The following is a 14374-nucleotide window of genomic DNA, read 5'->3' on the forward strand; positions in this document are numbered from 1 at the left end:
GTTAGCCGTGAACTTCGGGTAGTCACCCTCTGCTACTCACTGACCTCCAGGTGCTGTCTGAGGTCTGTGGGCAGGACATCACCACCAAGCACATGCTGCCCACAGTGCTGCGTATGGCTGGGGACCCCGTCGCCAATGTCCGCTTCAACGTGGCCAAGTCCCTACAGAAGATAGGGCCCATCCTGGACAACAGGTGAGGCCTGGACCCTCCTTCACACACCAGTAGCACTGGTTTTGGGCATCTTAATCTTTGACTTTTGAAGGTAGAGCTTAGGGTTTGAGGTCCAGGACTGCTGTTTGCTTGCTCTGTGACCTCGAGGTCTTAGTTTCTTCAAATGTAGAATGAGAATTCACATGACCTGCCTCACATAGTGGGAGGGGGTGAGAAGGTGGCAGTTCTATATAATAGCAACAAATCATTAGAAAATAAAATTAACAAATGTGTGTGTGTGTGTGTGTGTAATTTACAATTGCTCCAAAACCATCAAATACCAAGTGATAAATTTAATGAAAGATGTATAATACCTCTAGTGAAAACTATGGAATGTTGCTTTGGGAAATTAAAGGAGACGTACATAATATTCATGGATGGGATGGTTCCCCAGACTCATAAGTTTAGTATAATCTCAGTTAATCTCAGCAGGTCCTTTCTTGAAAAATTGACAAGTAGATTCTGGAATTAACATGAAAATGCAAAGATCTGGAATAAGCAAATTGATCCTAAAGAAAAACAGAGTTGGAAGACTTATCCTACCAGATACCAAGACTTAACTATGATGCCACAGTAATTAAAAAGTGAGGTGTTGGCACAATAATATTCAAATAGCTCAGTGGCACAATTGAGGGCACAGAAGCAGACCCTCGTGTATACCAGTTCAGTGGGGGAAATGGATCGCTATGTCAGAATGACTGAACTGAAAAAGCTCAGTGGCGCAAGTGTTGGTGAAGGTAGACAGCTGGAACTCTCATATCTTTTTTTTTTTTTATATTTTTTTTTTGCGGTACGCGGGCCTCTCACCATTGTGGCCTCTCCCGTTGCGGAGCACAGGCTCCGGACGCGCAGGCTCAGTGACCACGGCTCACGGGCCCAGCCGCTCCGTGGCATGTGGGATCTTCCCGGACCGGGGCACGAACCCATGTCCCCTGATCGGCAGGCGGACTCTCAACCGCTGCGCCACCAGGGAAGCCCTGGAACTCTCATATCTTGCCGGTGGGGCTGTAAATAATAAATGGGCCTAATCATTGAAAATTGGTAGAGTTGAGTGAAGCTAATTAGACATACACTCCATGAGCTGGTGTGTTCTCTCCCGGCTGTATCCTCTCCCGGGTGTATATCCGAGAGAAAGGAGTGCTTGTTTCTAACAAAAGAACGTTCATGGTAGCTTTATTCATTTTAGCCATGAAGTGGAAACAGCGCAAGTGCCCATCGACAGTGTAGTGGATAAGTTTTGGTTTATTCATATGGTAGGAGACTGTATTTAGCAATAAAAAGACTCCTTCCTGCTGTGTGCAGCAACCTAGGTGACTCTCAGAGACTCACCTACGTGAGAAGCCAGGCCCAAGAAGACCTATCCTGGGATTCCATTCATATCAACTTCAAAAATGGATCAAGGGGCATGTAGGTGATGGAAATGAGAATAGTGGTTATATTGGGGGGGAGGGGGAGCTCTGTCAACTGGAAGGGGACATGTGACACCTGCACCTCTGACTTCTGTCTCTGTCTACGACACAGCTTCATACCTTTAGTTTCTCTCTGAAGTCCACCTTCGTTTCCCCAGACAGCTGAGTGTCGGTGCAGATGCATTTCCCTGGGCCCCTTGCCTCCCTGGGCTCCTGTAGGGCCAAGTCCCTCCGTTTTGGCGCTTGCCTCTTCTGTTACTCATCATCAGTTTGGTCTGTGTCTTCCTCCCAGCCCAAGCTCCACGTGGGTGAGAATCAAGAGGGTTGGATTTTCCACTGTGTTCACACCTAATACGCAGTAGGCCTCAATAAGTATGTTAAATGAATGGAAAGTACCGACTTCCAAGGCTCAGAGACTTGTGGGTTCTGGATTCCACTTTTCCACACTGTCTGACATCCCTGTACCTCTTCTGGGCCCCAGAGGCCTCTGTCCTGGTTTGTCAGACTTCCAACCTTCAAAGTAACTGTTTCTCTGGCCCCTGAGACTCTTAATTCAGTTGTGTGTCTGTCTGTGCGCACCTTGTGCCCCCGGCCCCACCTGGCTGACCCCTTGCCCTCCTCTTCTCTTCCCAGCACACTGCAGAGCGAAGTCAAGCCCATCCTAGAGAAGCTGACCCAGGACCAGGACGTGGACGTCAAGTACTTTGCCCAGGAGGCTCTGACTGGTAAGGCATTGAGAGCTCCGAGACCCCAGCGGCAAGGTGGTTTGCAAGGATGGCGCTAGGCCTGGTAGCAGCCGCTCCAGGCGGGGAGACCCAGGAGCAGCTGTGGGCAGAGGGCTAGCTGCTGTTCTGACTCCCAACTGTTCCTGTTCCCCCAGTTCTGTCTCTCGCCTGATGCTGGAAGAGGAGCCAACGCCGGCCTCTGGTGTCCACCCTCCCCCCCAGTCCCTCCCTCAGGGAGACATTGGGGGGGCCTTTGGCTGTCACTCCCTGTGCATGGTCTGACCCCAGGCCCCTCCCCCAGCACGGGTCCTCCCCTCCCCAGCCCGGGAATCCGACTTCTCACCGTCCACCTCCCAAGGGGCTGAGGGGAGCGCAAGGTGGGACAGGGCAGAGACCTTGGGAGGAAGGGGCCACTGCCGCCCACGCTGGGGGAGAGATGTGAGCATCCCAGGTCACTGGCTCCTGCTGCTGTAATGGGGACCCCCTCCGCCATCTACTTCTCCACCTCCCTTCCTTCCCCTCAGTGGTTTTCTTTGTGTCAACTGTGTCGTTTTTATTTTATTCCTTTCTTTCCCCTTTTCACAGAGAAATAAAGGTCTAGAAATAGCTGGTCCTCTGGTCTTAGTCGCTAGCATGGGGAAGAGGGCACCACGTCAGCGCCGCAGTCTTGCCCTTCTCTCTGGGGAGGACGTAATTACTGGGCTCGCACACCCCTGTGTCCTGCGAGTGAGGAGGTTCTCTGGGAAGCTGATGGGAGTGCAGCTGGCCCACTGGGTAGCGGGTCCACGAGGTGTCTCTGGCCAGCACAGTCCTGAGGTGCAGTTCAGTTTCACAGACGTTGGCTGAGTATGTGGTGGTTAAGAGCAGGTGCCTTGCAGCCAGACTGCTTGCATCCAAATCCCAGTTCCTTCACTTAATAGCTGTGTGGCCTTGAGTAGGTTGCCGAATCTTTCTGAACTCAGATTACAAGAGTGTGTAAAATGGGGATAACAGTAGAACCAGATTGAGGGGCCGGGTGTGAAGACTCAGTGAGTTAATGCACATAAGGTGGGTACTGACTCGGGCATGAGAGGAGTCGGTCAGGGGAGCTGTAACTTGCTGGAGAACCCCCTGTGGTTGGGAGGCCCCAGGATAGTCAAGGCTGTGACAGGGAGCAGGCCGGGGACTGTGGCTAGACAGAACCAATTATCCCACAACATCTGTCCGCCTGTTTCTTTACTAAGACAGACACCGTGATTTTTAGCTGGGCACATGACTGCCTGGATTCAAGGCAGTTTCCCAGGGTCTCTTGAAATTTGGTGTGGCATTGCGACTAAGTTCTGGCCGGTAATATGTGAACAAACTGGTATGTGCAGCTCTTAGGAAGTGTTCCTAAGCGGGGAGGAGATACGCTCCCCCTCCTTTCCTCCTTCCCGTGCTCTGGAATGTGGATCAGGTGGCTGGAATGGGAGCAGCCATCCCAGGCCAGGAAGTGATCTTAGACGTGTAGGCCCAGCAAGGCAGCAGAACAAGATAGGCGGAGCCTGGGTTCCTGATGCTGCCGAGACCCACACAAGTTACCAGTCGCCTGGGAGAGTTAAACTGTTTGACTGCTTGTTTGGGGTTTCATCACTTGCAGGTCACCCGAGTTCTAACTGATGCAGGGGCCAAAGAGCCCCAGAGAGGAGCAGCAGACGTAGTGGATGGTGGTGCGTGTAAGGTTTCACAGAGGACATGATACCTGAGTGAAATCTGGCTCTGCAGGGTGGAGGGGAAGTTGGCGATGGGTGGCAGGGTGCTTTCACCAGCTCAGTCCTCATGTTACTGAGTCCCTACTGTTTGTTAGACCAAATCGAACCCTGGGGGGTGAGGGAGAAAGGGACTCTGTTCCTTCTGTTATTAGCTCACCTTCATTTCCTAAGGGCAGGGCCTGTGCTTTAAACTCAGTCCCCCCACCCGACCCAACCCAAAGGTACCTTTCCTGGGTTATAAATATTTGAAGGACTGAACGAGTGAAGAATTCATGAGGTGGGGAGGCAGGCAGTGTAATAATCACTTGCAGCATGATGTTGAGTGTTCAAGCTTAGTCATCAACCTGCCAGTAATTGTTGGAGGAATGTTCAAATGAATGACTGTGGTGTCCCACTTAACATTTTACTGCATGACAACCCAACCCCCCCAAACTTAGTGACTTAAAACAATGAAATGTGTTATTCCTCCTAACTCTGTGGCCTGGGCTTGGCTCAGTTGGGAGGTTCTTCTGCTCCGTGTGATGTCTACTGGGGCTGCGATGTTCAAGATGACTTCTTCATTGCCAAAACCCCTGTGGTTGCTTCTGCCTTTCAGGATAAAGCTGCAGCCTTCAGCTTGCTCCAAAATACTCTATATGCCCTGGAGTCAGCCTCATCTCTTTACACTGTTGATGCGTCCGCACGTCAGCAGCGGAGCTAAGATGTCTCTGGACCACACGTGGTAGGACTGTTACATTGGCGGCCTCCAGTGGACCACACTCCAGGGCTCACATCTTGAGTGGTCCCCTCCCACACTGGCTCTGGGCTTGGCCACATGACTTGTTTTGGCAAAGGAGCGACAGCATCAGAATTGAAGGGGGGAGACTTGAGGCTAAGAGATCCAGGAGGATTCTGGTCTAAGTGGGCTGGAGCAGGTGGAGTTGGGGAGGTGGCAGGTAAGGAGGGTAACAGGAAGATTCCCAAGGAGACAGATTGGGACTTGGTGGCACCTGCATTAGGGGAGTAAGGGGAAGGTTGCTGTCACCTTGGCACCCAGGATGCAGATCTTCCCAGTCTCGCCACCCACCACTCCCTGGCAAACATTCTTGGCTCCTGCAAACCCACACATGCTTCAGCATCTCCAGCCTTTTGCCTGTAACATGAACCTCTACCTGGAAAGCTTTCCCTCCTCCTCCCTCATCAGGGAAACAAGTATTAGTATGGAGAGTGGGGAAGTGAGACGGAGTTACCCAGGGAGCATGGAGGAGTAGGTAGGGGCCAGGTCCCAAGGAGCCTCTAAATAGCAGGGCGCAGGGCTTGAACTTGGCCCTGAGGGACGGGGTCCAGTAAGACTTGGGGAGATCCTTCTGGGGTCAAACAAGGCCAGGAGGCCAGGGAAGAGGCTGGCATGGTGGTCTGGAGGGTGAGGACCTCAGCTGGGCTGTGGTTGAGGACAGAGGGCAGAGAGATTGAGGAGGTGGACCTGATGCCACTTCTCCTTTTCAAACCCACAAGAAATTACACAAGGAGCAGCCGGAAGGAAGGCCTGGTCTCTCTCCTGTCCTTGGTTCTCATCAGAATATCTGAAGTCTCAGCACATACCTGTCATCAGCCCTCCTGTGTGGAGGAAATCCCCACTCCCGCCACTCCCTTCAGTTCTTCCCTGTCCAGCTGTGTTTCCCAGATGGGGGAACAGACCCAGAGTGTGTTGGGTGTGTGATGTGGGCCCTTACGGACTGACCAGAGCTCCACAAATCTCCCAGAAGAAAGAAAATGCCTTGATTTCCTCTTGTAGCTTGAGATCCTCTTCAGCCCAGCCAAAGAAGGAAGCTGGCTTGACAAGCTAGACGAGGAGGGACACGGCATGGCTGGCTTAGTAGCACTACAGGAATACGACTCCTGATGTCTTATTAGCCATGATGCACGTTGTGGAAATCCTTTTTAATGAGTCAGGGCAAAACCTGATCTGACCTGAGCTGCTCTAGTGACAAAACCTGACTTAGACTGTTAGGTAGAGTTTTATCCCTTTTCTATGGAATATAAAGCACAACAGAAGTGTTCTTGTATTTGGAATATATGGAATATACTGAGTTAGTAATCAGAGAAACTATCCACAAAGAGAAGCCCAGACCCAGATGGCTTTACTGAATTCTACCGAAACATTTAAGTAATTAATACCAGTTCTTCACAAACTCTTCCAAAAAATAGAAGGGGAGGAAACACTTCCCAGCTTATTCTGAGGCCAGTATTGCCCTGATACCTAAAACCAGACAAAAACACCAAATGAAAGAGATCTACTAGACCATTAACTCTTAAGAACAAAGATGCAAAAATGCTCAAAAATACTGACAACCTGAATTCAGCAACACATTAAAAAAAATTATACACCATGACCAAATGGAATTTATCCCAAGCATTCAAGGTTTAACATCAGAAAAATCATCGTAATACACCATTAGTAGAATAAAACGCAGAACCACATAATCATCTCAGTTGATGCAGAAAAAGCATTTGACAAAATCCAACACCTTTTTGCGATAAAAACACTCAACAAACTAGGAATAGAGGGGAACCTCCTTAACATGATAAAAGACGTCTCCAAAACCCCACAGCTAACATAATACTTAACGGTGAAAGACGGTGCTTTCCACATAAGATCAGGAACAAGACGCTCCTGTCCCTTTTACTCAACATTGTACTGGAAGTTCTAGCCAGAATATTTAGTCAAGAAAAAGCAAAGGCTTGCAGATTGGAAAGGAAGAAGTGAAACTGATTGCAGATGACATGATCTTATATATAGGAAATCCTAAGGAGTCCACTAAAAAAAAAATTGAGCTACTAAACATGTTTAGCAAGATGGCAGGATGCAAGATCACAGAAATCATTTGTTGTATTGCAGACAATAACACGTGTTCGGTGAGGATGTGGAGGTAATTGGAACCCTCACGCACTGCTGGTGAGAATGTAAAATGGCGGACCCACTCTGGAAAACATTACCAAGCACTTCCACTGATAGGTATATACCCAAGAGAATTGAAAACATGGCCACAGAAGATCTGGTACACGAATGCTGCTAACAGCATTGTTCACAAGAGCCAAAATGTGGAACCCACTCAAATGTTTATCAGCTGATGAATGGACAAATAAAATGTGGTTTTTGCATATAATGGATACTACTTAACTATAAAAATGACTGAAGTACTGACATGTGCTACAACATGGGTGAACCTGGGAAAAAAAAAATATTGTGCTAAGCGAAAGGAGCCAGACACAAGCGGCCATATATTGTGAACTTTCATTTACATGAAATGTCCAGATAGGCAGATCTATAGAGACAAAGTAGATAAGTGGCTGAGGTCGAGGGGTCAGGGTAGGGGGTGGTGGGCAATGGAAAGTGACTCCTTAATGAGTATCAGGCTTCTTTTGGGGGTGATGAAACGTCCTGGAACTAGTGGAGATGGTTTCACAACTTTGTAAATATACTAAAAGCCATGTAATTGTACACTATAAGAGGGTAAATTTGATGATACATGAATTAACATCTCAATGAAGAACAGTCACCACTAAGCCCTATCTGGCTACCCCGGTCTAGGTAAGTAGGTTTGTAAGAATAAAACAATTTTCTTCTGTCCTCTCCACAAAGTTATTTATACTCCAGTTGATCCTCTGCACCCTCGGGTTGAAAATATTTGGGGGGGGGAAACAAATTCCAGAAAGTTTCAAACGCCAAAACTTGAACTCGCTGTATGCTGGCAAGTATTTACATAGCGTTTACATTGCAGTAGGTATTATAAGTAATCTAGAGATGATTTAAAGTATATAAGAGGGTGTGTGTTGGTTATGTGCAATTACTACGGCATTTTATTTATTTTTTTGCGGTACGCGGGCCTCTCACTGTTGTGGCCTCTCCCGTTGCGGAGCACAGGCTCCGGACGCGCAGGCTCAGCGTCCATGGCTCACGGGCCCAGCCACTCCGCGGCATGTGGGATCTTCCCGGACCAGGGCACGAACCCGCGTCCTTTGCCTCGTCAGGCGGACTCTCAACCACTGCGCCACCAGGGAGGCCCTACTATGGCATTTTATATAAGGGGCTTGAGCATACATGGATTTTGGTATCCATGGCGGGTTCTGGGGTTAACCCACATATACCAAGGGATGACTATTTTTTTCAGGTGCTGTTTAGAAGAGGCCTTTCCTAATATTTGCTATCGATTTCTATCTTCTTTGCAGTATAGTTAGAGAATATGTTTGATATTTTTAAAATCCTTTGATAATAGCTGAGACTTAACTTACGGGGCCCAGTGTATGGTCAAGTGTTGTAACTCTCTGTGTCATTGAGTAGAGTCAGCAGATGTGAGCAACATTCTACAAGGTCCAAAAGACCAAGTTTATTTGTGGTAGGCAGATCTGCTATTCACTTCTAAATTTAGCTTTTAACAAATTAATACTAAGAAAATTGCTAAACTCCCACTTTAATTGTAGAATTGCCTGCTCTGTTTTGTAAATTTCTGCTTTATGTATTTTGAAGCCATGTTTATAGAGGCATTTTAAAATGAAGACTATATTTTGGTGAATTCAGTCTTTTATCATAAGATTACTTCTTTACATCGAGCAGGACCTTTTCATGTCAAGTCTTAATTCTTTGATACTAATATAGATCCATCAGCTTTCTTTTGATTAGTATTTGCACAGTATGCTTTTCCCATCCTTTTGTTTTCAAACTTTCTGCAGCCTTAGGTTATATATATAGCGATCGTAAATGGCATATTTTTAGAAAATCCAGTCTGATGATCTTTGTTAACTGATATTTAGTTCCAATTATATTTAATGTACTTAACTAATATATTTGCACCTAAGTCTGCCACTTCCCTTTATGCTTTCTATTTCTTCTACTCTTCTGTTTTTCTTTTTCTCATTGCCTCTCTGTGGATTGACTTAGGATTTGTTTTACCGATTCTTTTCTCCTCTCTTCCTGGTTTGGAATCCACAGACTCTGTTTTTATTCTTTCAGTGGTTCCCCTAGAACAGTGTTTCCCCACCTGAGTACTGTTGATATTTTCAGCCTGATAATTTCTTGTAGGGGCTGTGCTGTAGTAAATTTATCGGCATCCCCAGCTTCCACTAGTTAGCAGTAACACCTCCCACCTCCTCCATGGCCAGAAATGTCTCCAACGTGGCATTTATGCACTAGGAGGCAAAATCCCTCCCATCTGAGACCACTGCCCTAGAAATTAGCACACACATAACCAACATATCAAAGTCTAACAATCAAAACCTTTATCCTCCTCGTGTTAATACAAGAACCTTAGAATCTTTTTTAAAAAATAAATTTATTCTTATTTTACTTTTGGCTGAGTTGGGTCTTCGTTGCTGCACGTGGGCTTTCTCTAGTTGTGGCGAGTGGGGGCTACTCTGTTGTGGAGCACAGGCTCTAGGTGTGTGGGCTTCAGTAGTTGTGGCATGTGGGCTCAGTAGTTGTGGCTCGCAGGCTCTAGAACGCAGGCTCAGTAGTTGTGGCGCACGGGCTTAGTTGCTCCGCGGCATGTGGGATCTTCCCGGACCAGGGCTCAACCTGTGTCCCCTGCACTGGCAGGTGGATTCTTAGCCACTGTGCCACCAGAGAAGCCCAGAACCTTAGAATCTTGATACTCAGAATGTGGAATGGACCAACAGCCTTGGCATCCCCTGGGAACTTGTTAGAAATGCAGAATGTCTGATCACAACCCAGATCTGTTTTATTTTATATTTATGGTACTTCTTTTGTCTTTTATGCTGAAAATCTTAGTTTTTAATTACATTGACATAATCATTTATTTGTTTTATTCACATTGCAGGATATGTATGTAATTATATAATACTTATAATTAATTACATTTTAGGATATTTGGAAACATTAAATATAATATATAAAATATATAAGTATCATAGAGTATATGTTATATAATTACACATTCCATATATCAGAAAGGCACATAAAATATTTGTAATAGTTCCACAATAACTAACAGATTTACTAATAGTCTGATGAGTATAGCTTAACTTTTCTTTTTTTCAATTTTATTTATTTATTTATTTTAGCTTAACGTTTCTTTATGCCTCTTTTTTTTTGTTTGTTTTTTTTTTTGAAGAAATTTCCCACTCAATGTGACCTGAGGTCAGTCACACGGCCCTTCTAATCTACCCACTCTCACTTGTTGAGAAGCGCTTCAGCCATGGAGTACATGGAAAAAAGGTCACTGGCCCTGGGGGCCCATCCTCTGAATTCTCCAGTCCTATCTTTTCCACCTAGAGGGTGACTTGGCTTTTATGAACTTCAAGTTGGGAGAATGAAATAAAATGATGAATGATGATACTGTGTCTCCTCGGAGGAGAAATACCATGGCTGCCCAAGCAGATAAGGGCCACAAGGGAGTGCTTTGTTCCTTATGTGCAAACTGTTCACAAGAAGGACAAGATTCTAAATATTGTCATCAAGTATGGATGGAAGGAAGGCACCGGGATCATCTTCCCAAATGGGTGATGACAGGCCTGAAAACATCTCTCAGACGTCTTTGTGCTTAAAGACAAGTTCCATGCACATTTCTTCAGGGATGCATCAATGTGGCCTAGAGTTCATCCTTGAGCCACAGGGACATGGGACCTGGATCTGTTTGTGTGTATGCGTGGGTAGTGAAGATGAAGATGATGGGGGTGTTTTCATTCATTCCCACCAGCCTGGCTATTCTTTTCCCCCTTCATTCATTTCCTACTCATTCTATCTCAGCTGCTTTCTTACTCTCTGCCTCATTTTCACTACGGCAGCATGTAGTTACCTCATGAACACTCCCACCATTACTGGAGGATTTCTTTACACTGCAAGGAAGTCATCAAGACAGACATGTAATCTCCATAGGGAGGGTCTCCTATTTCCCATAGTGCCACTGGGGGCGAGGTGTCAGTGTCAAGTTCATTTTGTTTCCGGACGGAGTAACATCGTAAGACAGACCCTGACATGTTTCTGGGCCTTACCTGCTCTTCCCAGGATCCATATATTAAAAAAAAAAAATCTTCAAATAGATACCTTCACTCAGTACCCTTCCAGAATTACTTCTGTTGGACACTGATTATATTTTCTAAACTGCAACAACAATGCCACTGATTCTAGGAAAATGTTCCTGTCCCTGAACATCTTTGGAGTGGTGCTGCCTTGTACAGGGAGGGAATGGGGAGAACTTGCCCAAGTCAGGGGTCAATTTCTGTGTCCCTGGCTTGGAAGCCATTTCCATCCAGTGGCTGGAGAGAGACTTGAGCGCTGCTTGAAAATATGAAAAGATTTCTTGCCCAAGCCTGCAAATAGCATGTCTTCTTTCCTTTACAGTTTTTTAAGGCCTGTCCTCTGCTCATTCTCTTCTGGCCAGTGTTCAACAGTAAAATAGCTGGGGCCACTACAGATGTATTCATGCGTCATTACCCTTCTCACAGAACTGTTTGCCCAGACTCTAGGTTGAGATATTAAGGGAAGGGCAGTAACCTCTCAACACTTTTCATTTGGGGCAGGGGACTGAACAAGGCCCACACCAGGGTTCCTAATAGCTCCCCTGCTTCCCCACACTTGGAGCTGGAAGGTCTATTTTTCCTAATACTCTAGAGTATATACACACGGTAGAGGAACAGCAGAATGGGAAACTCTCTTCATTTTCATTAAGGCTAAACTACAGGGTGGGGGGTAGATTCCAGCTCCTCAGCCTCCATTGAGAAAGTAAGGAGCTCTTGGGGGCAGGGGGCAGCCACTCACCATGAAGAGTATCAGGGTCACATGTTTCTCTCCATCCATCTGAAATCAGAGTCTAGCCAACTCAAACTTCTAGTTTCTGATTTTGTGACATGTGGAGCTACTTTTCTTTTACCTTCCTGGAGGCTGAGTGGGGAAAATCCAGCTCTACCAGGCCTGTAACCCCACTCACCCACAGGTATGTGATGTTTAAAACATTGAGGGAGAAGGGCTGCTTGAGCCAGGTCCTGGGGTTGGGTCTTTATTAGATTTTCTCATTTGAACAAGTCCCTGGATTTTTTTTTCCAGTTTTTAAAACTGTAGCAAAAATACTCATAAAATTTACCATCTTAACCATTAAAAATTATACAGATCAGTGGTATTAAATACATCCATAATGTTGTGCAGCCATCACCACCATTCAGCTCTGTAACTCATTTCATTTTGTAAAATTGAAACTCTATACCAATTAAACAGTAACTCCTCATTTCCCCCTTTCCCCGGTCCCTGGAAACCACCACTCATACTTTCTGCCTCCCATGATTTTGACTACTATAAGTATCTCACATAGTGGAATCATACAGTATTTGTCTTTTTGTGACTGGTTTATTTCACTTAGCATAATGCCCTTGTTAACCTAAAACAGCCAGTTATGTTACCAGCAAAATGGGTTTACGCAGGAGCTGCAAAGAATTACAATTTGGGACGTGCACCTGAGAGGAAACATGTAAGTCCAGTAAAGCAAAGAAGAGGAAAATTTTATAGAGGAGAAAGGGCAGTTGGGAGGGGCTGTTATAAACAAAAAATGCGTTGGCGGAAACTGGGAGTTCAAAGTACAGTGGCTTTTCATTGAGTTGTGACAGTCTCTCATTGGCTGAACTGTTGCTAGGCAATGAGAAAATCTTGCTTCCTCTTGCTGGTGGTAGTAAAGTAGCGTCACTTCCTGCCAGAGATGCAAAGTAACATCTCTTCCTGGAATCTGTATTGAGATCCAGTGGTACGCGTGTGAGAGCTCCCCCTGCTGGTCTCCCGACACCGTCTTGGTGAGGGTTCCCTTTATTAATGTTAACTTCGTCAAGGTTCATGTTGTATTATATCGCAGAATTCCTTTCTTTTAAGACTGAGTAATATTGCATTTTATGTATATACCGCACTTGTCTGTTCATTTGTTGATGGACAGTTGGGTTGCTTCCATGTTTTAGCTATCAAATATCTCTTTGAGACCCTGCTTTCAATTCTTTTGTATAGGTACCCAGAAGTGGAATTGCTGGATCATATTGTAATTTTATTTTTAATTTTCTGAGGAGCTACCATCCTGTTTTCCAGCGGCTGTGCCATCTTACATTCCTACGAACAGTGCACAGGGTTCCAGTTTCTCCACATTCTTGCCGTCACGTATTGTTTTCTATTATTTTGATAGTAGCCATCCTAATGGCTGTAAGATAGTATTTCATTGTAGTTTTGATTTTTTGATTTGCATTCACCTAATGAATAGTGATGTTGAGCATCTTTTCATGTGCTTATTTGTCATTTGTATATCTTCTATGGAAAAATGTCTATTCACGTCCTTTGCCAATTTTTAAATTGGGTTATTTCTGTTTTTTTTGTGTTGTTGTTGTTGTTTTGAGTTTCAAGAGTTCTCTCTGTATTTTGGATATTAATCTCTTATCAGGTATATGACTTGCAAATATTTTCTCCTATTCGGTGGATTGTCTTTTTACTCTGATGATTCTATCTTTTGATGCACAAAAGCTTTTTAAATTTTGTGAAGTTCAGTTTGTGTTACCTGTGCCTTTGGTGTCAAATCCAAAGAAATCAGTGCCAAGTCTAATGTCACGAACCTTTTGCCCTTTGTTTTCTTCTAAGAGTTTTATTGTTTTAGGTCTTACATTTAGGTCTTTGATCCATTTTGAGTTAGTTAATTTTTGTATGAGGTGTTAAGGGTCCAACCTCCTTCTTTTGCATGTGGATATCCAATTTTCCCAGCATGATTTGTTGAAAAGGACTGTCCTTTTCTCACGTTGCCCAGAACTTGGGTGAGAAAATTTCCACTTGTTCTAGGAAGCATTCTCCTATCCTTTAACTGGGATTCTGAAGGATCTTTGTAATTTTCTCTCTGAGAAAAATTTTTTCTCTCTCGGCATCACATCCTCCTCATCATGACTCTTAAGGAATGTGAGGAAATGTCTTAGATTTTACCCTACCGGCAGGATAACAAATTATCCTGTCAACTTCATGGATGCTGTCAGAAGGCATGAGACTCTGGGGTCTGAGAAAGAAGATTTTATTATTCATGACATAGTAAACAGCAGAAGCTTCATGTTTGCATTTATTCTTCTTGTCCACCTCAAGTTCCTCAGAGGTGATACAAAGAGGCCCAGGATGCATCACAAGTGAGGATGTTGTCAAGGTTAAGAAATCCAAATATTTAAAAGTTGGTCCTCAACAAACCTGCCGAAATTTTGCCTCAGAGGAAGGCACTATTTTTATTATGTTGGTCCAGTAATTAATCTGTCCTTTTCCCTGGAGGAGGTACTGCAGACATTATCTGAAACTGATTGTTATACAAA

General features: G+C 45.1%; 1 protein-coding gene across 1 annotated transcript in view; it reads left to right on the forward strand.

Annotated features, from left to right (window-relative positions):
- Positions 1-2956, forward strand: part of PPP2R1A (protein phosphatase 2 scaffold subunit Aalpha) — a 33042-nt gene extending 30086 nt beyond the window's left edge. Inside the window, exons 13-15 of the mRNA XM_027079220.1 lie at positions 51-193; positions 2254-2345; positions 2501-2956. Coding sequence (XP_026935021.1) covers positions 51-193; positions 2254-2345; positions 2501-2517 — 252 coding nt within the window. The 3' untranslated portion in view covers positions 2518-2956. The remainder of the gene's footprint in view (positions 1-50; positions 194-2253; positions 2346-2500) is intronic.
- The last annotated feature ends 11418 nt before the right edge of the window (positions 2957-14374 follow it).

This window comes from Aethalodelphis obliquidens, unplaced genomic scaffold (assembly GCF_003676395.1).
Source record: "Aethalodelphis obliquidens isolate GAN/ISIS:26980383/991018 unplaced genomic scaffold, ASM367639v1 scaffold43, whole genome shotgun sequence".
NCBI classification, from domain to species: domain Eukaryota; kingdom Metazoa; phylum Chordata; class Mammalia; order Artiodactyla; family Delphinidae; genus Aethalodelphis; species Aethalodelphis obliquidens.